Below are 22,854 nucleotides of genomic sequence, written 5' to 3' on the forward strand. Positions count from 1 at the left end.
AATAAAGAAATCACAAGCCGAGGGAATCATAGAAAGAGAAATCATGAGAAAACAATCAGGAAACACAAATGCAAACATAACAGCAGAATACAAGAGATATAAGAGAGAATCAAAGACCCGGATATTAATCCACATACCTTTGAATACCTGATTTTTGACAAAGAAGCAAAAAAAATCAAATGGAAAAAAAGAAAGCATATTTAACAAATGGTGCTGACATAACTGGATATCAACATGTAGAAGAATGAAAATAGACCCATATTTATCACCATGCACAAAACTCAAGTCCAAATGGATCAAAGACCTCAACATAAAGCCAGCCACACTGAACCTTATAGAAGAGAAAGTGGGAAGTCACTTAAACGCATTGGCACAGGAGACCACTTCCTAAATAGAACCCCAGTAGCACAGACACTGAGAGAAACAATTAATAAATGGGACCTCCTGAAACAATTAATAAATGGGGCCTCCTGAAACTGAAAAGCTTATGTAAAGCAAAGGACACCGTCAACAAGACAAAACGACAGCATACAGAATGGGAAAAGTTCTTCACCAACCCCAAATCAGACAGAGGTCTGCTCTCCAAAATATACAAAAACCTCAAAAAATTGGTCATCAAAAGAACAAATAATCCAATAAAAAAAAGTATAGAGTACAGACCTAAACAGAGAACTCTCAACAGAGGAATCTCAAATGGCTGAAAGACACTTAAGGACATACTCAATATTCTTACCAATCATCAGAGATTGCAAATCAAAACAACTCTGAGATTCGATCTTACACCAGTAAGAACGGCCAAGATCAAAGACACTGATGACAACTTATGCTGGAGATGTTGTATGGTAAAGGAACACTCATGCATTGCTGGTGGGAGTACAAGCTGGTACAGCCCCTTCGGATGTCAGTGTGGCAATTTCTCAGAAAATTAGGAAACAACCTTCCTCAAGACCCAGCAACATCACTTTTTGGTATATACCCAAAGTGGTGTAGAAGGGTCTTCTTTCTATGTGTTGCTTTCATTGGTTGAATAAAGCTGCCTTGGCCTTTTCATAGGGTAGTCCTTAGGTGGGTGGAGTAGACAGAACAGAATTCTGGGAGGAGGAAGGCAGGCAGAGCACTGGCCACCGTGAAGCTGCCAGGTCAGACATGCTGAATCTTTCCCGGTAAGCCACGGCCTCGTGGTGACATACAGATTATTAGAAATGGGCTGAATCAAGATGTGAGAGTTAGCCAATAATAGGCTAGACTAACGGGCCAGGCAGCAATTTAATTAATACAGATCTCTGTGTGATTATTTCAGGCATAAGCTAGCCCGGTGGCCAGGATGACAAGCAGCCTGCCAGCCCAGGTGTAAACCAGTTGGGCAGCGGGATGCAACCCACCACTGCATGTACAACACAAAGGATGCTCAACCATGCCACAAGGACATGTGCTCAACCATGTTCATAGCAGCATTGTTTGTCATAGCCAGAACCTGGAAACAACCTAAATGCCCCTCGACCAAAGAATGCACAAGGAAAATGTGATACATTTACACAATGGAGTATTACACAGCAGAAAAAAATAACAACATCTTGAAATTTGCAGGCAAATGGATGGAGCTAGGAAACATCATTTTGAGTGAGGCAACCCAGACCCAGAAAGACAATTATCGTATGTACTCACTCATAAGTAGTTTTTAAACATAAAGCAAAGAAAACCAGCCTACAAATCACAATCCCAGAGAACCTAGACAACAATGAGGACCCTAAGAGAGACATACATGGATGAAATCTATATGGGAAGTAGAAAAAGACAAGATCTCCTGAGGAAACTGGAAGTGTGGGGACCTTGGGAGAGGGGTGAAAGGGTGGGGAGAGGCATGGAGGAGAGCAGAGAAAAATGTAGAGCTCAATAAAAATCAATTTAAAAGATGCTGAGCTAAAAAAAAAATAAAACCTATCTACCTGAACAAAGATCCAAAGGGAATATAGAAAATTTACGAGGTAGAATTTCAGATATTTTTACTGTTTTATTAAAAATTACTTTTTTGTTTTTTGGTTTTGTTTTGTTTTTTTTTTCAAGACAGGATTTCTCTGTGTAGCGTTGGTGCCTGTCCTAGAAGTAGCTATTATAGACCAGACTGGCCGCGAACTCACAGAGATCTGCCTGCCTCTGGCTCCTGAGTGCTGCTGGGATTAAAGGCATGCACCATCACCACCTGGCTTATTAAATATTATTTTATACAATTAAATAGGCAGAATGTAGTAAGGATAAAATACATAGGATATATTTTCATCTGTTATATACCTTACTTTAGAATCTGAAAAAGCATGAATTTTTAAAATTTTTTCTGTGCCCATGCGTGTGTGTGTGCGTGCGTGCGTGCGTGCGTGCGTGCGTGCGTGTGTGTGTGTGTGTGTGTGTGTGTGTGTGTGTGTATACAGTACATATGTACAGGGCAGAGACAACTTGCATGAATGGATTCTTTCCTTCCACCTAGGGATCAAACAAGTCACCTGTCATCTCACCAGACTTCATACTTATTTTTGAAAAATCTACAACTTTAAGGGAATATCGAACAACGTAATACGGCCTTTACTTAAAAAAAACAATTTGATATAGGTTTCCATTCCATTTCTAGCATCACTACTAAAAGACAGGCTCTCTTTGTTCTGTCACTAGTAGGGAACTTGATTAAAGCCCTAATAACCTGCATATTATACGAGAGTATCAGGGGTTCCTTTTTTGTTAAGTGTGTGACAAGGAGGTATAAACATCAGAAGATAGTTTCATTTGGTTCTCTAATTCTACCATGAGGTCCAGGGACTGAACTCAGGTTAGGTTATCAGGCTGACACCACAAGCATCTCTACCCACTGTGTCATCTTACCCACCCAATCAGGGGTTCTTAATCAGGATGACAGGGTGCATAAACCCCTTGAAACAACATTAGAAATTAAGCATGTATGTACATTCGTTTCTCTAAGGAAAGAACATGGATGACTTCTATTAGATTCTAATAGAGACTAGAAGTTTAAAAACACTGTTAGAAACTCTTCTTCCTCTCCATAATCTTAATAATCAATTCAAAACAATGTTTCAATGGCTAAGAAAATGTTACTTATTCAACTTATTCTGAATGCATCCTCAGAATTTATCTTCTCAATCACAGCGACATTTCCACACTAAGACTTTCTGTTACCATTTCTTATCATTTCTTGTCCCTGGAAACCTCGTTCTTATTTACAACTTTTATAACACTGCTGCTATTCTACCTTATAAGGAATCGTCCTGACTTTCTCTAGGTCAAGGGTTCTCAACCTGTGGGTTGTGACTCCTTTGGGAGTCACATACTAGATATCCTGCATATAACATATTTAAATTGTGATTCATAAAAGTAGCAAAATTACAGTTATGAAGTAGCAGTGAAAATAATTTTATGGTTGGGGTCACCACAACATGAGGAACTGTATTAAAGGGTTACAGTATTAGGAAGCTTAAGAACTACTGTTCTAGTTAGAACAGAGATTTCCATAGAGAATATCCTGAGACTTTATCTTCTAGGCCTGGAGATGCAGGAAGCTGAGTAAACCCCTTTCTTCAAATGGTAACTAGGTAACTTTTACTTTTACTCTAGTTCCTTCCCCGGGAGAAATAATAAGCTCATCATCAATCTCCATTTTCCTACTGCTCTTGGCTCTATCGAGTCCCGAGGAGATGCAGAATATGAAATTATCCTATTTTAAGTTCACATGATGCTAGGCATGGTAGCACACACCTGTAATCCCTTAATTTATGAGGCTGAAGGAAGAAGACCTTAAATTCAAGGACTATAAGACCTTAAGCATTTCGTCTATTTTGCTCCTACAGTACACTAGGCCCACAAAGGAGGATAGTATCCTCATCAACATCTAGAAATCAAGTCCTTAACTTACCTGTATTTTCTGTACCATGAAACCTGCTGACTACTTCTTCAAAACCCTTTAATAGGACTGCCAAGATGGCTCACTGGGTGCTTGCTACCAAGCCTGATACCTGAGTTAGATGCCCAGGACCCACATAGTCAAAAAAAAAAAAAAAGAAAAAAAACCAACTCCTGCAAGCTATCCTCTAACCTACACACACACACACACACACACACACACACACACACACACATTGTAAAAACACATATGTATGTATGCAAACACAGAAATAAATGCAATAAAAATGTTTAATAGGACAATATCATTCCTTAGTTTATTGTTGCAGCAATAACCATTAAGAGTCTTATTGAAATCAAAACAGACTACACTCAATTCACTCAATTTAGTTTACATTTTCAGAAAGGGTCTCATATAGCTCAGGCTACCCTTGAACCCCTGATCACTCTTGCCTCCACATCCTAAGTGCTGGTATTAGATAAATACCACCATTCCTGCTCTACATGTACTCTTAGAGAATCCATCACTCTCAAAGAAAGAGCTATATCTTTTTAAATTATTGTATATTGTTTAATGATGATTTATATATTTATGTATCCCTAACAGAGTTAAGACTAGAATCTAACTCTTGTAACCCATGTTTTACCTATGTTATTTTATTAAATTAGCTCACAAAGTGAGTTGTACTCTTGAATGATACAAAGTCATTTCTATCTTTAGAATACCTATTTAGAGCTGGAGGGGATGAGGGTTAAGAACTCCTAGTGCTCTACCAGAGGACACCTCTGGCTTCTAAGGGCTCCTGGACTCACATGCACATACGCTACCCACACAGACAGTTGTAGACAGACACACCCACACCCACATACAAATGATTTAAAATAATAAAAAGACATTTAACTTATGATTAACAACTATTTGTTATGCTTTTTAGAAGCTAGCATTTTATATACAATGTATGGATTATTAAAACATGGAGGAGCATGGAAAACAATGGTGCTGAGGGTGATTTAGTATGTGGCCTGGAGACCACATTTGTGGTATTTTTGGTAAAGAATATGGTTACTTTCTACCCTTGTTCACAAAGTCTGCCCAAGGCTAAATTGAAGCATTTTGGATTAATTGCGCTGTCAGAGGAGATTTCAAAAGAGTCTAGTGTTGATTGTGTCATGTGGTTATTAGTGGCCAGTCTTATACAGATCTATAATGAACAGGAGCAAGTTAAGCAAGGTAAAACACAAAATGTACAGCTTGAGGAGAAAAGGGGCACCAGGAAGTGTAAACAGATTAAAGACAGGCCTGATGCTAAGTAGAATAAACAGAGTGGTGACCTCAGAGCATGATCCCACCCACCTAAGCTTCCAAGCTTGTGAAAGAAATTAAAGTGAAAAGGAATTAAATAAAAGCCTGGGGCCAGCTTGGGTGGTGCACACCCTTAATCCCAGCATTTGGGAGACATCTCTCCACACCAATAGAAACCCTAAGAGAGCACATAAAGAACAAAAGCCAACAAACATGTATACCTACGCATACATATGTATGTTTGTGCAGAATTAAAAGGCTGAGGCCACTGGGAAGTAAACAGGGCATAAAAACAGAGCCTTTGTGAATGTGATTACTGTCCTTATAAATGAGGCCACACACAGCTAGCTTCCTTGTCTCTTCCACTGGGTGAATAATATATAGCTGAAAGGTACCACCGAAGAGCCTAAGAATTGGCCTAGATCTGACACTCTATCTGCTGGTACCCTGGTATGTGGAAAATAAATCCCTACTGTCTAGTCTGGCTCAGCAGGCACCTGGAGTCACATGCACATACTCTAAACACATGCAGATACACACATACATGCACACACACACATGCATGCATAGTTAATATAACAGAAACAAATCTTTTTGAAAAAATTACAACATTTGCAACTAGACATAGAAACATTTGAGATGAATGTTGCTCTTAAATGCAAAGACAATCAATTGGGAAGGGATTGGCAGAATTATAGTTCAGAAGCTATAGTATAGTAGGTAAGCTGGTGTGCCTGAAAAAACCAAAAATCTAAGAAGTGAGACAACCAGAAGGGGCCTGCCAGGAGTCAGGAAAAGTCTCAAACACTGACCTTAGCAATCATCTCTTCAAAAGAACTCAGTTTTGAGTATGTACAACAATTTATGGCCGGGGTGTGGTGAAAACAATAGTATGATCCACCAGCAACTACTGTGGGTAACTGGGCAAGAGAGAAAGAGATCCCTGCCCAAACCATTATTGTCCCAGGACGACTGCAGGCATACAAAAGACCATGTTTCCTGAGAAGCAAAGTAAGAAGGTTAACAGAGGAGTGGGCAATAATAAGGCAGAAACAGCACTAAAATAGCCTGCTAGTCTCTACACAAATAAGTGAATAATAGGCTCCAAGAGGGAGAAGGCCAGTACACAGAATTGATGTAAGCATTATCTAAATGTCTAGCTTCCAAAAAAAAAAAAAGCATGGCACGTGATAAGAACCAGTAAAATATGACCTGGAAAAAACAGTCAAAAGGAAATGTCTATGGATATGAAGAGACATTATAAGATTTGAGAGAAAAAGCCTTCAAAACAGTAGTTATAAATATGCTCCAAGATTAAAGTTAATTATACTTAAGTAAAGAAAGATGTCATGAAAATATATTGTAAGAGAATATCAATAAATCATTTTTTGCTTTGTTTGTTTGGTTGGTGTTTAGTTTTTCAAGACAGTGTTTGTGTATCCCTGCTTGTCCTGGAACTTAATCTGTAGACCAGGCTGGCCTCAAACTCGGAGATTCAACCACCTCTATCTCCCAAGTACTAGGATTAAAGGTGTGTGCCACCATGCCCAGCTAATAACCTATTTTTTAAAGGAAGAGAAATACTGGAGTTGAAAAGTGCAATAACTAAAGAATTTATTAAAGGAGCTAAACAGTAGTATATTTAAACAGCAGAAATTTTAGCAACTGTAAAGACAGATGAACAGGATTACACAATCTGAGTAACAAAAAACAAGAGTGATGCAAAACAGACAGAAATCCAGAAAAATACCAGTAATTATACATCACACCAATATATTATAGCAGAAAGTGGAAGAAAAACTATTTGATGAAAAGATGACTGATAACTTCCAAAGTTCTTTAATGACCATAGCAATAGACTCATTCAAGATGAGTAGAAAAACACAAAAGACCCCCAGACACCTATACTAAAAGTCAAAAATAAGGTGAAATTCTTCAAAGACTTCTTCCTAACAAAGGACCCCACACACACACTAAGAGCAGATTTCTTACCAGACACAACAAAAAAAGAGGAAGCAGCAAGCAATAAGTTATCATATGCAAATATTCTTAAAGAGGGAAAAAAGCTATCAAGATACCATTCAAACCCTGAAGTAAAATAAAGATATTCCCATAGGAGTAAAAACTGGGAGAACTGGTTACTAAGAACCATTCACAAAAGAGCAACTGAGGGAAGTTCTCAGGGTTAAAAAAAGGTGACCTCAATAATAATTCAGATTTATACACACAAAGACCAGAGCATCAGGAAAAGTAATTATATAATTATAAAACAAAGATAAATGCATAATTTTTCAGCTTTCATATTTAATTTGATGTAAAAGGCAACTATAAAATTACTGGCATATTTGTGTAATAAACTGTTAAAATTTTAGCATAATCAATGTATTTGTACATGACATCACAAAGGAGATGAGAGAGTGTATTGCTCTACTGGGATTGGGTAATAACTCCAGATAGTAAGTCAAATACACAAGAACAAGGGACGAGAGATAGCTATTTCCTGGGACTGTGCCAGCGTCATGAGCCAGAGAAGCAGGTAAGCTAACTGCAGATCTTTACCAGCCCCCTCCCCGCAACTCGGTAGCAGACCACCTGCTGAAGCTCTTCTTATTCGCTGCCCCATTCCTGGGGTTAAGCAAATCCTAGTAGATCACCCTGCTTTCTTCCCTCCAGTGGACTTCCTCAGCAGCCTCCAAATAGCCCATTACCATTCCTAAGTGTCAGCTTACAATACCTAGAAACACTTTTTACCCAGAACCCCCGGTGGCCTCACCTATCAGGATCTCAGAAGAATTTTCTACCAGGCAGCACACAGCCACTAAGAACCAGAGAGGCCAACAGAAACCAATGAAAACACACAGAGGCCAACAGAAACCAATGAAAACACGCACCCAAAAAGATCAGATATCAGCACCTAGAATCAAAATCTCCCCAAACCCAGATACAAAATGAGGAACAGAGAAGACAACATGTCTTCACTAGAGCCTAGAAACCCTACCAAAGTAGACCCTGAGTATTACAACACAGCAGATGTTCATGACAATGACCTTAAAATTGCCTTTATGAATATGCCGGAGATCCTTAAAGAGAAAATGAAAAAAATCCCTTAGAGAAATCTATGAAAACACAAACATTGGGGGGAAAGAATAAAACAATAAACGACCTGAAAATGGAACTCGAATCAATAAAGGAAACCAAAACTGAAAGAAATCTAGAAATATTTAAAAACTTGAACAGAAACCTCAGAGACAAGCCTCATCAACAGAATACAAGATACAAAAGAGAGAATCTTAAGCACTGAAGATATGACAGAAGAAATGAATACATCAGTCAGGGAAAATGTTAAATTTAAAAAATTCCTGACACAAGACAGCTAGGAAATCTAGCACACTATGAAAAGATAAAAGCTAAGAATAATAGGAATAGAGGAAGGAGAGAAATCCAGGTACAGAAAATATTTTCAACATCATAGAAGAATAAAATCCCTCTACTTTGTTTTTAAGACCAGTAGCACTTGGTTTTACCTTAGGTCTCTGGACTACCTACTGGTTCTTAGTTCTTGGTAAATCCAAGCAGTATTGGGTATGGGTTCCATCTTGTTGAGAAGGCCTTAGGTCAAATCAAACTTTGGTTGGTTACTACCACAGCTTTGTGACACCATTGCCCTAGCATATTTTGCTGGTAAGATAGCATTGTAGATCAAAGATTTTGTAGTTGGGTTAGTGTGCATGTTTTCCTTTTGGCAGCATGCAGAGTGCCTTCCCATATAAGAAACTAGAACATAAGGGTAAAGGTTCTATGTAGGTACCAGCTCTACCTCTCCATAGTCAATGAGTTTTACAGGTGTTGTCTTCATTAGTGGGGTCAGGATTGTAGAGAGCAGTCATGGCAAGAGCATGGGTTGTTTGGGATTTTCCTGGGATCCCTTTGGCCAACAACTCAATTGGATGTATCCCAGTACCAGTACTGGAAGCTTCTTTAGTGACAAGAGATGGCCAATTGGAACTGTTTCCCCCATTACTTAGAGATTTCATTAGTTAGTATCACCTTCATATTTTTTGGGAAGTTTCCACTGCACTAGATTTCCATACCACCCTTCAAATGCCCTTCAATTCTAGCTGTCTATTCTTCTCATCCCCACTTTCCTCACCCTCCACACCTGATCCTCCTGTTCCTATCCCCCACCTCCCTGCCTGCCCACAGTCTACCCATAAAATCTACTTTATTTCTCCCTACCAGGGAGATCCATATGCACCCTAGTCCCTTTCCTCTATACTTGATGATGGTCTACTATACTCATAGATCAGTGCCTTATTCGGTCATCATCAGAAAAGCTTCCTCCGGCAGCAGATGGGAACAAATAGACACCTACAGAGAGAGAGGGGGATATACAGCTCTAAATGGGATGTCTCCATCCAATCCCTCCACTCAGAGCTCAGTAAACACCACAGAAGAAAAGACAGAAAGAGTATAAGAACCAGAGGAAGTCCCTCTACATTGAACCAAGCTTATATGAAGTCATAGATACTGAAATAGCAAGCACAGGCTTATATGTTTCTGTACCAGGTCCTCGGTGTATATATTACGGCTTTCTGTACGTTTATGGGACTTCTGAGTGTGAGAATAAGTGGGTCTCTGATACTTGTACCTTCTCTTGGGCTCATTTCCTTCTTCTGGTTTGCCTTGACCAGTTTCTATGTGATAGTTTTTGTTATCTTATTTTATTTTGTTACATTTTACTATCTCTCAGAAGCCTAGTTCTTTTCTAATAAGAGACAGAAAGGGAGTGGATTCAGATCAGAGGGGAGATGGGGAAGAACTGTGAGGAGTATAGGAAGGAGAAACTATAATCAGAATATATAGTATGAGAAAAGAATCTAATTTCAATAAAAGGGAAAAATAATTAAAAAAATGAAAATTTCCCTAACCTAAAGAAGGGGATGTCTATCAATAAATAAGGATCATAGAGAACACCAAATAGACTGAATCAGAAAGCACCCTCAACACACAATAATTAAAACACTAATTGCACAGAACAAAGAAAGAGTATTAAAAGCTACAAGGGGAAAAAACCAAGCAGCATGTAAAGGCAGAGCTACTAGAATAATACCTGACTTAAAAATGGAGACTCTAAAAGCCAGACGGACTTGGACAGATGTTCCACAGACTCTAAAGAGACTTCAGATGCCAGCCCAGGCTACTAAACCCAGCAAAACGTTCAATCAAAATAGACAGAGAAAATACATTCCATGACAAAATCAAATTTAAGTAATATTTATCTATCTACAAATCCATCCCTACAAAAGGTCCCAGAAGGAAAACTTCAACCCAAAGAGGTTAACCACACCCCCCAAAATTAACCCACAAGGAATAATTCCAAATCATCAAATCAAAGAAAGGGAAACAGACACACACACCACCACTACCACAACATCAAAATAACAGGGATCAACAAACACCATTCACTTGTATCTCTCAACATCAGTGGTCTCAATTCCCTAATAAAAAGACACAGACTAACAGAATGGATGGGAAAACAGGATCCATCCTTCTACTACATCCAAGAAACACACCTCAATGTCAAGAATAGACATCACTTCAGGGTAAAAGAATGGAAGAAGATATTCCCAAGCAAATGGACACAAAAAGCAAGCTATTTTAATAGCTAGTGTTGGCATAGCTATTTTAATCTGACAAAATAGACTTCAAACAAAAACTAATCTGAAGAAAATCTTACTCAGAGGCAAATAACACACAAAAGACATTGAAATTTTTAACATCTATGCCCCAAACACAAGGACACCAACATTTGTAAAGAAAACATTACTAAAGCTTAAATTACACAACAACCTTCACACATTGCTAGTGGGAGACTCCAATAACCCACTCTTGCCAATGGACAGGTCATCCAGATAAAAACTAAACAGAGAAATGCTGAAGCTAACTGAACTTACAAAATAAGTGGACCTAACAGATATCTATAGAACATTTTATACAAACACAAAAATTTATATTCTCAGCACCACACAGAACTTTCTTCAAAAATGATCACACGCTCAGACCCAAAACACATCTCAACAAATACATAAAAATTGAAAAAACCTCCTACATCCTATCTGACCACCATGGATTAAAGCTGGGCATCAACAACAACAGAAACAACAGAAAGTTTAAAAACTCTTGGTAACTGAACAACTCACTATTGAATAAAAAGATAGGTCAAGACACCAATTAAGAGAGAAAAATTGAAGACTTTCTAAAATTCAGTGAAAATAAAAACACAACTTACCCGAACTTATGAGACACAATGAAGGCAGTTCTAAGAGGCAAATTCATGCACTAATTGCCTACATGAAAAACTTGGAGAGATTTCATACTAGTAACTTAATGGCACAACTGAAAGACATAACAAAAAGAAGAAATTACGCACAAAAGGAATAGATTGCAAGAAATACTAGAACTATGGGGCTGGAGAGATAGGTAGTGGTTAAGAGCAGTGGCTGCTCTACCAGAGAACCTGGGTTCAATTCCCAGTACCCACATGGCAGCTCAGAACTCCAGTTATAGGGGATCTGCCATCCTCACACTGATGTGTACACAAATACCAATGCACATAAAAATAAATAAATAAATCATTTTAAAAAGAAAAAAATAGCGAAACTCAGGACTGAAATAAAAATAGAAACATAACAAAAAAAAAAGACCACTATACAAAGAATCAATGAAATGAAGAGCTGGTTCTTTGAGAGAATCAGTAATATTAACAAACCCTCATCCAAATTAACTAAAAGGCAGAGAGAGAACATCCAAATTAACAAAACTAGAAAAGAAAAGGGGGCATGACAACAGACACCCAAGAAATCCAAAGGATCATACTTTAAAAACCTCTATTCTACAAAATAAAAAATCTAAAAGAAATTAGTGATTTTCTTGATAGGTACCACTTACAAAAGTAAAATCAAGACCAGATAAGCAATTTTAAAAGGCCTATCATCCCTAGGAAAAATAGAAGCAATAATTGAAAATCTCCCAACCAAAAATAAAGTTCAGCATCAAAGGATTTTAGCACAGAATTCTACCAGACTTTCGAAGAAGAGTTAATGTCAATACCCCTCAAATTATTCCACAAGACAGAAACAAAAGGAACACTGTCGAATTCACTTTATAAGGCCGCAGTTACCCTGATACTCAAAATACATAAAGACTAAATAAAGAAAGAAAATTACAGACCAATTTCCCTTATGAATATACATGCAAAAATTCTCAATAAAATATTTTCACACCAAATTCAAGAACATATCAAAAAGAAAAACCACTATGAACAAGTGGACTTCATCCCAGAGATGCAGGAATAGTTTAACATAAGCAAATCAATAAATGTAATTTACCACATAAATAACAGGAAAGACAAAAAAAACCACATGATCATATCATATACAGAAAAGGCCTTTGACAATTCCAACATGCCTTCATGATAAAAATTCTCACATGCTTACTGATACAAGGGACATACCTTAACAAAATTAAAGCTGTTTATAGCAAGCCATAGCCAACACCAACTTCAACAGAGAGAAACTCAAAGCAATTGCACTAAAATCAAGAAGTAGACAAAGTTGTAGACTCTTTCCATATCTGCTGAATATATGATAAGTAAGATTATATAAAAAGTAAGGTCCTCCCTTTTTCTCTCTTTTCTCAAGGACATAAAATTAGGGGCTGAATGAAGCTGTGCTACAGTTTGTAAGAGTATTTGCTTATCATGTGCAAAACCCTGATCTGGATACCCAGAACTGAATAACCTAGATGTGGTGACGCACATGGGAGGAAGGATCAGAAGTTCAAGGTCATCCTTGAATTACACAGTGAGTTTGAGGACAGCCTGGGCTACATAAAACCCTCTTTCACAAAAACCTAAAACATAAAAACTATATAAATTAATAATTATGATAAAATATCATTACGAATACAACACTTAAAATATATAAAATAAAACAGAGAGGGGTTGAAGGAACCCAAAGTATACATGGGTAATAGCTCTGTATCTTACTAAAATAAACATAAAATTCTATAGAAAAAAAACATGTAGGTAAATCTTCGTGATCTAAGATTACATAACAGACTCCTAGACACAACACCAAAATTATAATCAAGAAAAACAATTTTTAAATTTTCCATCACAGAATCAAAAGATTTGGGGGGGGGGTTATGCTGGGAATGAACCCCAGAGCCTTGCATACACCAACATGTGAAAATTTAAAACTTTCATACTTGATAGAACACTATCCATAGCTAAAAAGGCCCACACAATAAGAAAAAATATTTGTAAACATTCTGCATAAGGGACTTGTATCTAGAATATATATTTTAAAACTTACAAATAAATAATAAAAACATCAGCAGGAGGTCCAGCTCAATTGTGGTGGTTTGAATGAAAATGGGCCATATGGAGTGGCACTATTAGAAGGTATGGCCTTATTGGAGTAGGTGTGGCCTTGGCAGAAGTGTGTCACTGGGGAGCAGCTTTGAGGTTTCATAAGCTTAAGCCAGGTCTAGGGCTGCTTTCTCATTCTGCTGCCTGTGGATCCGGATGTAGAACTCTCCAGCACCATGTCTGTCTATATGCCACCATGCTTCTCACCATGATGGTAACAGACTAAACCTCTGAACTGTAAGCGAGCCCCAATTAAATATTTCCCTTTATAAGAGTTGCTGTGGTCATGGTGTCTCTTCACAGCAATAAAAACCATAACTAAGACAGATGTCATAGAGTATATTATCATAAGGGAGACCAAGTTTAATCCCTAGCACCAAAAACAAACCCAATAACCTCCAATAGACAAAGGACATAATTAAGTATATCTCCAAAGAAGATATATAGTCAATAAGCAAGTGAAAAAATACTCAATATCCTCATTCATAATGAGAATGCAAACCAAAATTAAGATATAATACCACTTCATATGCCCAGTGGAATGGCTAGAGTTAAAAATCATTTAACAAATTTGGTGAGAATGGAGAAACTGAACTGATAATAATTTAAAACATGCAGACACTCTGAAAATTAGTATGAGGTCTGAAAGTGTGACTCAATGGTGTGCTTGCTCAATATGCATGAGGCCCTGGGTTAAATCCATAGTATTGCGGCACTGCTGGGGCATGGAAAAGATCTTAAACCATCTGTAGTGATTCAAGCCTGAAATCTCAATACTTAAGAAGCTGAGGCAGGAAGATCTGTATTTCAAGGCAAGCCTGAGCTCATAAGATCCTGTCTCCAATAACTAGAAAGACCCAGTATGGTGGTGCACACCTTTAATCCCAGTACTCTGGAGGCCAAGGCAGTCGGATCTCTGTGAGTTCCAGGCCAGACTAGTTTATACATCAAATTCCAGGCCAGGCAGAGATACATAGTGAGACACTATCCAAAATGAAAGAGGGGGGTTTGAAGTGTGGGCAGAGAAAGAGAAAGTGTGCCAGAGAGAAACAGAACACACCAATATGGCAGTTCCTTAATTTATTAAACAAAGGATTACTATATGATTTTATGGAAACATGGAGTTTGTGTACCTAAAAGAAACAAAAACTTAATTCCATGCAAAACGTATATATTAATATTCTAAGCACTAGTGAAATCAACCCAAAAAATCCTGGGGCTGTAGAGAAGGCTCAGCACACAAAGTGCCTGCCACACAAGCCTAGGGACCTGAGTTTAATCCCCAGAACCCACTTAACGGTGGAAGGAGAGAACTGATTCCACAAAACTGTTCTCTGACCCACACACGTACAACAACAATAAACAAAAATCTTGTATATCATGCTAGGTGTGGCAGTACGTGTCTTTAATTCTAGCACCTCCATGAACTCAAGGACAATATGGTCTACACATCAAATTCTAGGCCCACCAAAGCTACTCAATAAGTCCATTTAAAAAAATAACAAAAACAAAAAACCTTGTATATCCAAACGATAATTTGGTCACAATAAATAACGTGATATTTACATGTGCCAAAATATGAATAAACCATGAAAAAATCAATGAAACAGTCAAAAGAGATCATATACTGACAGGTATGGTTGTGCATGCTTTGCAATTCCAGGAGGCAGAGAGAAAAAGAATCAGTTCAAAGATAGAGTAGGCTACATGGAGAGTTTAAGGTCAGCCAGCCTGGGTTACATAAGGTAATGTCACAGGAAATAAAACATCCAACAATGAGACCACATATCACATAATTCCATTCATATTAAATGTCCAGAATAGACAAATATATAAAGAATACACATAAGTTAGTGGTTGCTTAGGGATGGTTAGAAGGGAAGAGGTATAGAAAGAAGACAGCCAAAAGGTAGCAGATTTCTTGTTGAGGCAAAATTGAATGTGGCAACGGTGGTACATATCACTGAATATGCAAAATCCACTAATATGTCCTTCTACATGGATGAATCATATGGTATATAAATTATCTCAAAAATATGTTTAATGAACACAGGGTATTGGTAAATGTCAGGGTTAATGCAAATAAGGACTCTATGCTAAAAGGTGCTGAGAAAGTACATGATACCTCAATTTCTACTAGTTTAAATATTAATGAAATAAACCCCTATTTATACAAAATTTATGGACTGGGAATGTAGCTCAGTGGTATAATCCTTACCAACCTTGTGAAAGGCCCTGGGTTTGATCCCCTGCACTGCCAGATGATTTATAAAATTATGTAGTACAATGGTTAGCTATATAATGAACCATACGGTTTTAAGAATATATAAAAAATCCCCTGGTTTTAAGAATAATTTTTTACACTTAAGGTGTTTCCCACCATTCATAGTATTCTATTCATTATTAGTGGGTATCTGTACAAGTCAACATTTACTGTGTCCTTAGTGTCTACTAGGAGCTTATTTCATAAGTCCCTGACACAAAGAAAGCAATAAATAAATAAATGAACAGCCTTGAAGCTTTTCATTCATCAACACTGAGACTTAGGTTCCTCACTTGCAAAATTTGAAGGGATAGATATAACATTCTTTAAAACAGCATTGTTCACCAGAATTATTATTTTATGCTCTCAGTAGGTACCAGCCACACCTGGCTATTGGATATCTGAAATGTGGCTAATACAACTGGGAAATTTTAAATTTTAATGGTCACATCGAGCTAGTGGCCACGGTTCTAGAGCATAATTCAGAAAAATATGCATCTTATAGTCCATCCCAGTACCCACATGTGGGAATATGTGTATGTATATACAAAACGAAAGTTCACAAAATAATTCTTGCCTTAATATACAAAAAGCGCTGGTTTCTTTTCTATGTTATTTAATTTCATCTTTAAAAAGTGCTGATCTAACCACTAACATTTCATAACATAATAGTAAGACTTCTCTCAGCTCTAAAGTATTATTTTGTACATTAATAACAAATATTTGGGATGACAGCTATACCAATTGTTGTCACTTCTATGCATGTATCAAATATCACACCATACTCCATAAATATATACAACTGTCAATTTAAAATATTTTTAATTTTAAAGATTGTTCAATTCTTGTCACCTTTTACCTGTCATCCCAACACTCAGTAGGCTGAAGCAGGAGGATCACAAGTTCAAGGCCAAACTGGACTACAAAGCAAGATCTTGTCTTTTAAAAAAAATACAATCCTTTAAGGTATAACTGTATGCTTCTCTTGGCCTCTATTATCTGAACAGTGTTTACAATTATAATGGTAAACATTAGATATTTGTTCACAAAGAATCAAAAATAAGCAAAATTGTTTTCCGAACAAAAATGACAAGATGTTAAGATTATACTGATGAACAGGCGTTGGCAATTAAAATACTGTCAATATATGAGAAATAAAGATATAAACTGAGTACAAGAACCACAGACGATTTTAAAAGACTATTCTAGAATGAGATAATGGAAGCCAAAATTCCAAAGTACCATAACCACTGTCACACTCCTGAAGAGAAAAATCTTCAGGCTTTCCGAAGTTACCTGTACACAAAGAACATGACTGAATAGTCATAGCAAAAGATAATCAAGCTTATAGCTTAGAGAAGTGTACATTTTGGAGAAAAAGATAAATATGACTTTTTTGCTTATCAGGGATCACGCCTGTCAGTGAGGGAGTTAGAGTACCAATTCAGTTTGCTATTTCTTTATTGGTGGCGTATTGTCATCTTGAAGTGCACTAGAAATTGTTCCTTCTGATTTGGTAAAATCTGAACCATAGGCAATTTAGCACCAAGTTCCGTGCCCAACTTTTAAAATTAGCCCCGTCTTTCTTACACTAAAAAAAAAAAAAAAAAAAAAAAAAAAAAAAAAAAAAAAAAAAAAAAAAAAAGAAAAGAAAAGAAACCTGCCCGCAAATCCCTATAAGACGTTGGCACTCCAGGTGCCCCGTGCCTGAAACCTCCGGGCTCTCCGCGGTCCCCAAATGTTTTCTGTCTCTTTTCCTCGAATTACTAACCCTAACTTCCTACACTCGCTGCTACTCGGCGTTCTCCCTGACAATCTTTCTTCTAGGCGCTCTCTCTACCCTAAGGTCACAGGGGCAACCTTTTCCCTACTAGGTCCTACTCTTCCAAGCGCGTGGCAACACACCTGGTAGATTCGAGCGCTTCCTGACGCGCCGCTCTGCTGCGACCTCCATCGCGGGCCTGAGCCGCAGATGGAGACTAGAGGCCGGGTCAGAACAGCCGAATGTTTGTGTTTTTCGAAAGCGGCCGCCGCGGCTGCCCAACGCCAAGAATGTGTCGCGAGCAGCGCCATCTTGAGCGAGGAAAGAGGAACCGAGAGCGAAGGATTGTGGGACACCGGCGGACTGAGCTCAGCGGCTTTCATTGCCTCTCCCCTCCCCCGCTGCTGTCTGACACCGGAAACAGCCTGTGTCTGAAGATGCCTACTCTTAGGTGTAGCTTTTTTTCTTTTTCTCCTGGGCCTGGGCTTTGTTGGGTTTTTATTTTGTTTGTTTTGTTTTGTTTTGTTTTTACACACCCCAGGAAAGCGGAATACTATTGTTTTTCTTTTTTTAGTGTTACCAGATAAAATACAGGATGCCCACTTAAATGTTATTTGAGATAAATAACATATTCTTTATTGATATAATCATGCCCCAAGTATTTTTTTGGTAAATGTGACAACCCTATCTTGTTTGTCACTCTATTCATTTCTTGTCTCCAACCCAATGCCACCCTCCACTCCTTATATACCTCTCATTTTCCATGTACATTGACATTTAGGGTAAAGAACAGACATAATGATATAAGTTTCTCCCCGGAAGAGGCTTCATTAGTGAGAGTCACCACCTTTCTCGTAAATGCTTTTATTTTTCTGATATGCCTTTGGTCTTTTGTTACTGGGACAATTGGGTGCTCAGAGTACACACATTTTTTTGTTCCACTAATTTACCTCCTTGTAGCTTCCCTTTGATTTCTCCAGAGTCCCTAATTGAAAAGCTGGTAGATTAGCTGAAGGGTGATAAGCTAACATGTTATATAGTAAAGTGCATATTTAAAGGCACGTTTGTATTATTTTGTCATCACTATAATCAAACCAGATACCATGGAAATATTTTCAGGTTTCTGGGGAAAGTTTTCCAAATATATTTCTTGAAAAACCTGAAGTCAAGAAGACAGTTACAATTTCATGAATGCATTCTCAACTCTCTCTCTCTCTCTCTCTCTCTCTCTCTCTCTCTCTCTCTCTCTCTCTCTCTCTCTCTCTCTCCCTTCCTCTCTCTCCCTGACACAGGGTCTCATTATGAAGCCCTGGATACCCTGGAACTTGCTAGTAGACAAGGCAGACCTTGAATTCCAGTGTCCACCTGCCATCATCTCTGCGGTGCTGGAATTAAAGGCATGCACAACCAACACCGGGCTCATTTTCAAACCATTTTACACAAGACAGGCAAGTAATTATGAATTTAATTCTATAGAAGCTTTACAAACTAATGAGATAGGTCATGAAGAAAGACAAAAGATACGTTTGGCTTGTGCAGCTAGCTTTACTTTGTTCTGAGATCCATATCATATACCAGGTTTCTAGGGAAGAAAATAATTTCAGATTGAAGAGGTTGACCCCATGTAAAGAAAATGGCGATATTAAAAGCAAGAAAGCATAAGAAAACGCTCAGGCTCAGGAGTCCAGAAAGTGTATGGCAAAATAGTCGATGGAACACAGTGAACAGAAAGGCTTGATGGTAAAAGGCCTTCCATTTCGTTTTAAGAAATTAATGCTGTATAGTGCAGCTATTGAATGGCTTAATCAGGAGAGTAAAATTATCAGACTTGTATATCCCTTAAACTACTCTGGCTTAAGTGGAAACGCTGGATTAAGAAAAAGTTCAAATTGAAGTTCTGAAGTTAATACAACAGTTTAATCATGAAATAAAGGCCTAGACTTAACAGTACACGTGGCAATAGATCAGCTACTCTGGCCACTAAAAGGTTTTGCCTACTTTTTAAAATTATTTTATTGGGTTTATTTGTTTTAGGTGTGAGTGCTTGGCCTGCATAAATATATTTTCATGTTTGTGTGCCTCCGAAACATCTTGTGTGTTTGGAGCCCTCAGAGGTCAGAAGGAGTGGTCACATCCCTTGAGAATGGAGCCATAAATGGTTGTGAATCACCACCTTCATGCACAGGAATTGAACCCAAACCCTTTGTCAGAGCAACAAGTGCTCCTAACTGCCGAGAAAGCTCTCCACATTCCCCGATTGCCTACTTCTTAAACATAAAAGTAAATGAAAAAAATTTAAAAACCATGTAGAATCCTATATTTTAACCAGGAATTATTTCAAATTTCTGAAATACCTATACCTGACACTGTAGATAATCTCTCAAGATCTTGAGTTTTACTAGAAATGCCTACAGGTACTATTGACATGAAATAACAATCTTGAGGTCTTTAATAATTTATTTTTTATTTTTTAAGGTGATGAGAAATTATAACTTTTTTCTTCTGAAATCACATGAGAAAAATTACAGAAATTGGTTTGAAAAACTCTCAAAAGTTTCCCGACATTGTTTTTTTCTCCTTTCATTGAAAATTTTATAAATGCATACATATAATGTGTTTTGCTCTAATTCATTCCCCATTCCCTCCCATGCAAATCCTTCCCTATCTTCACCATCACTTCTCTCTGCCAACTTCATGTACTTTTTTGTTAAGTTTAAGTTCTTTTTTTCTTTTTTAACTTTTAAACAATCTTTTCTCAATTTACATACCAATCCCAGTTCCCTCCTCCTCCCCTCCATTATTCTCTCTCTCTCTCTCTCTCTCTCCTCTCTCTCTCTCTCTCTCCCTCTCCCTCTCCCTCTCCCTCTCCCTCCCCGTCCCCCTCCCCCCCTCCCCCTCCCCTCCCCCCCCCCCTCTCTCTCTCCTTCCCTCGCTCCCTCCCTCCCTCCCTCCTTTTTTCCTTTTCTCCCTCCCATGCTTGAAACAGGATTTCTCTGTACTATAGCTCTGGCTGTACTGGACATCATTTTGTAGACCAGACTGGCCTCAAACTGAGATCCTCCTGCCTTTGCTTCCTGCGTACTGGGATTAAAGGCGTGTACTGCTGCCACCCTGTGATCTCTTATTTTCTGCATGTTGACCAGTCATCTGTCTCTTTTAATCTTTATCTACTGCAAAAATAAAGTAGATAAATGATGAGATTCTCAGGTTAGGGCTAAAAGATGCACTGATCTATCCATATAATGATAATTCATTAGGAATCGGTATACTATGTGTCTGTGTCTGTGTTTGGGTATGTGCACATAATGGGATCTCCTGGAGCTGAAGTTACAGGTAGTCATTAGTTGCCTGACATGGGTGCTGGGAATTAAACCTGGGTCCTCTGAGAGAGCAGTAAACACTCTTAACTACTGAACCATCTCTCCAACTCTAGTATTGAAGTCTTTAAATGGAGCAAATGTATTTTTTTTTTCGATACAGGGTTTCTCTGCAGCTTTAGAGCCTGTCCTGGAGCTAGCTCTTGTAGACCAGGCTGGTCTCGAACTCACAGAGATCTGCCTGCCTCTGCCTCCCGAGTGTTGAGATTAAAGGCGTGCGCCACCACCGCCTGGCGAGCAAATGTATTTTACAGTAGTGTTCATTTTAAGCAAAGTTCTGCAATTTAAAAAATGTAAGTAACCTTAGAATATTCAAGTAACTACTCTCTAATGAACTAAAGAGGTTCAAGCATTTATTGACCAAACAAACCAAACATAATTTCCATAGTACCTGAGAATATAACATAAAATAAGACTTGTACATTAATGAAGAAAGAACATTGCAACAAACAAGCCAACTTTGCCTGCAGCATCTTGATACATTTATCTTAAAGAGATCCAAGTAGATACAATAGAACTACTATAAATAGCTGCTGCAGCCACAGATCACATGATAATACTTAATGTAATAATTATACCTAATTTTGGATAGCATTTTGCAACTTATAAAGTGCCCTTTTCATACCTTATTTAATTTTCACATCAAGCCTGGAAGATAGGACTTATTTATTAACAGTTTTATTCCATATTTATAGGAAACAGGCTGTGACTTGACAGAGGTTGCAGAGCTAATGGGAACAGAGACTACACTGAGATTTAATGACTCCATGTACGGTACTCTTTTCATTTATTGCTCCTAAACTTAAAGAAAACACTGTGTGTTTTGAGAAGGCCACCATGATCTTTTTGTTACTTGAAAATGCCAGAAGTTATTCTCACTTTAGGGCTTTTGTACTTGCTTTTCTTTCTGCCTGGAACATCTCTCCTGCAGATTTGTTAATGACTTTTTCTTGCCCTTCAGGTCTCAGCTCAAATGTCATCTGCTTAAAAAAAAAACTTCCAACAAGCACCTTATCTACCCCCCACCACTATTGCTTCTCCACATTGCCCTATTTCCATTAAAATCTTCCTATTCAAGCTGGGCTTGGTGGCACAGGCCTGCAGTCCCAACTACTCACGAGGCTATTGCAGGAGAATTGAAAGTTTAAGGCCTGCTGGGGAATTCTTTATGATATTTTTATTAATTCTATTAGAATCTCATACAATGTATTGTGTTCATATTCATCCCCATTTCCTCCCAGGTTCACTCCTACTTCCCCACCTACACAACTTCATGTTGTTATTTTTTATTGAAAATGGATTCCTCTCTCATACAATACATGTCAACCACAGTTTCCTCTCCCTCTGCTCCTCCCAGCTTCCCATCACCTACCTTCTCCCTGAGATCTACTCCCTATCCATTTCCCTTCAAAAAGGAGAACTCCAAGAGACAACAATCAAATACAGTAAAATAAGATACAATAAGAAAAGGCAAAAGTCTTAATATGGAAGCTAGACAAGGCAACCCAATAGGATAAAAAAGATCTCAAGAACAGGTAAAGGAGGCAGAGACATATCCACTTTCACTATTAGTAATCCCACAAAAACACAAAGTTTACAGCCACAACATATACACAGGGACCTGGGACAGGCCCTATGCTTTCTGCTTTGGTCTCTGTGAGCCCATATGAGCCCTGATTGGTTGATTTGTTGGGCCATGTTCTCCTGGTGTCCTCCATCCCCTCTGACTCCTACAATCTTTCCTTCTCCGCTTCAACTGGATTCCCTGACCTCCAAGGGTAGGGGCCACATGGAAACCTTCAGTTTAGACTCTCT

General features: G+C 38.1%; 1 protein-coding gene across 1 annotated transcript in view; it reads right to left on the reverse strand.

Moving 5' to 3' along the window:
• Abcb7 (ATP binding cassette subfamily B member 7) overlaps positions 1 to 17,992 on the reverse strand; it is a 161,579-nt gene extending 143,587 nt beyond the window's left edge. The window contains exon 1 of the mRNA XM_038316603.2: positions 17,806 to 17,992. Coding sequence (XP_038172531.1) covers positions 17,806 to 17,973 — 168 coding nt within the window. The 5' untranslated portion in view covers positions 17,974 to 17,992. The remainder of the gene's footprint in view (positions 1 to 17,805) is intronic.
• Between the last annotated feature and the right edge of the window lie 4,862 nt (positions 17,993 to 22,854).

Source organism: Arvicola amphibius, chromosome X, assembly GCF_903992535.2.
Source record: "Arvicola amphibius chromosome X, mArvAmp1.2, whole genome shotgun sequence".
Taxonomy (NCBI): Eukaryota; Metazoa; Chordata; class Mammalia; order Rodentia; family Cricetidae; genus Arvicola; species Arvicola amphibius.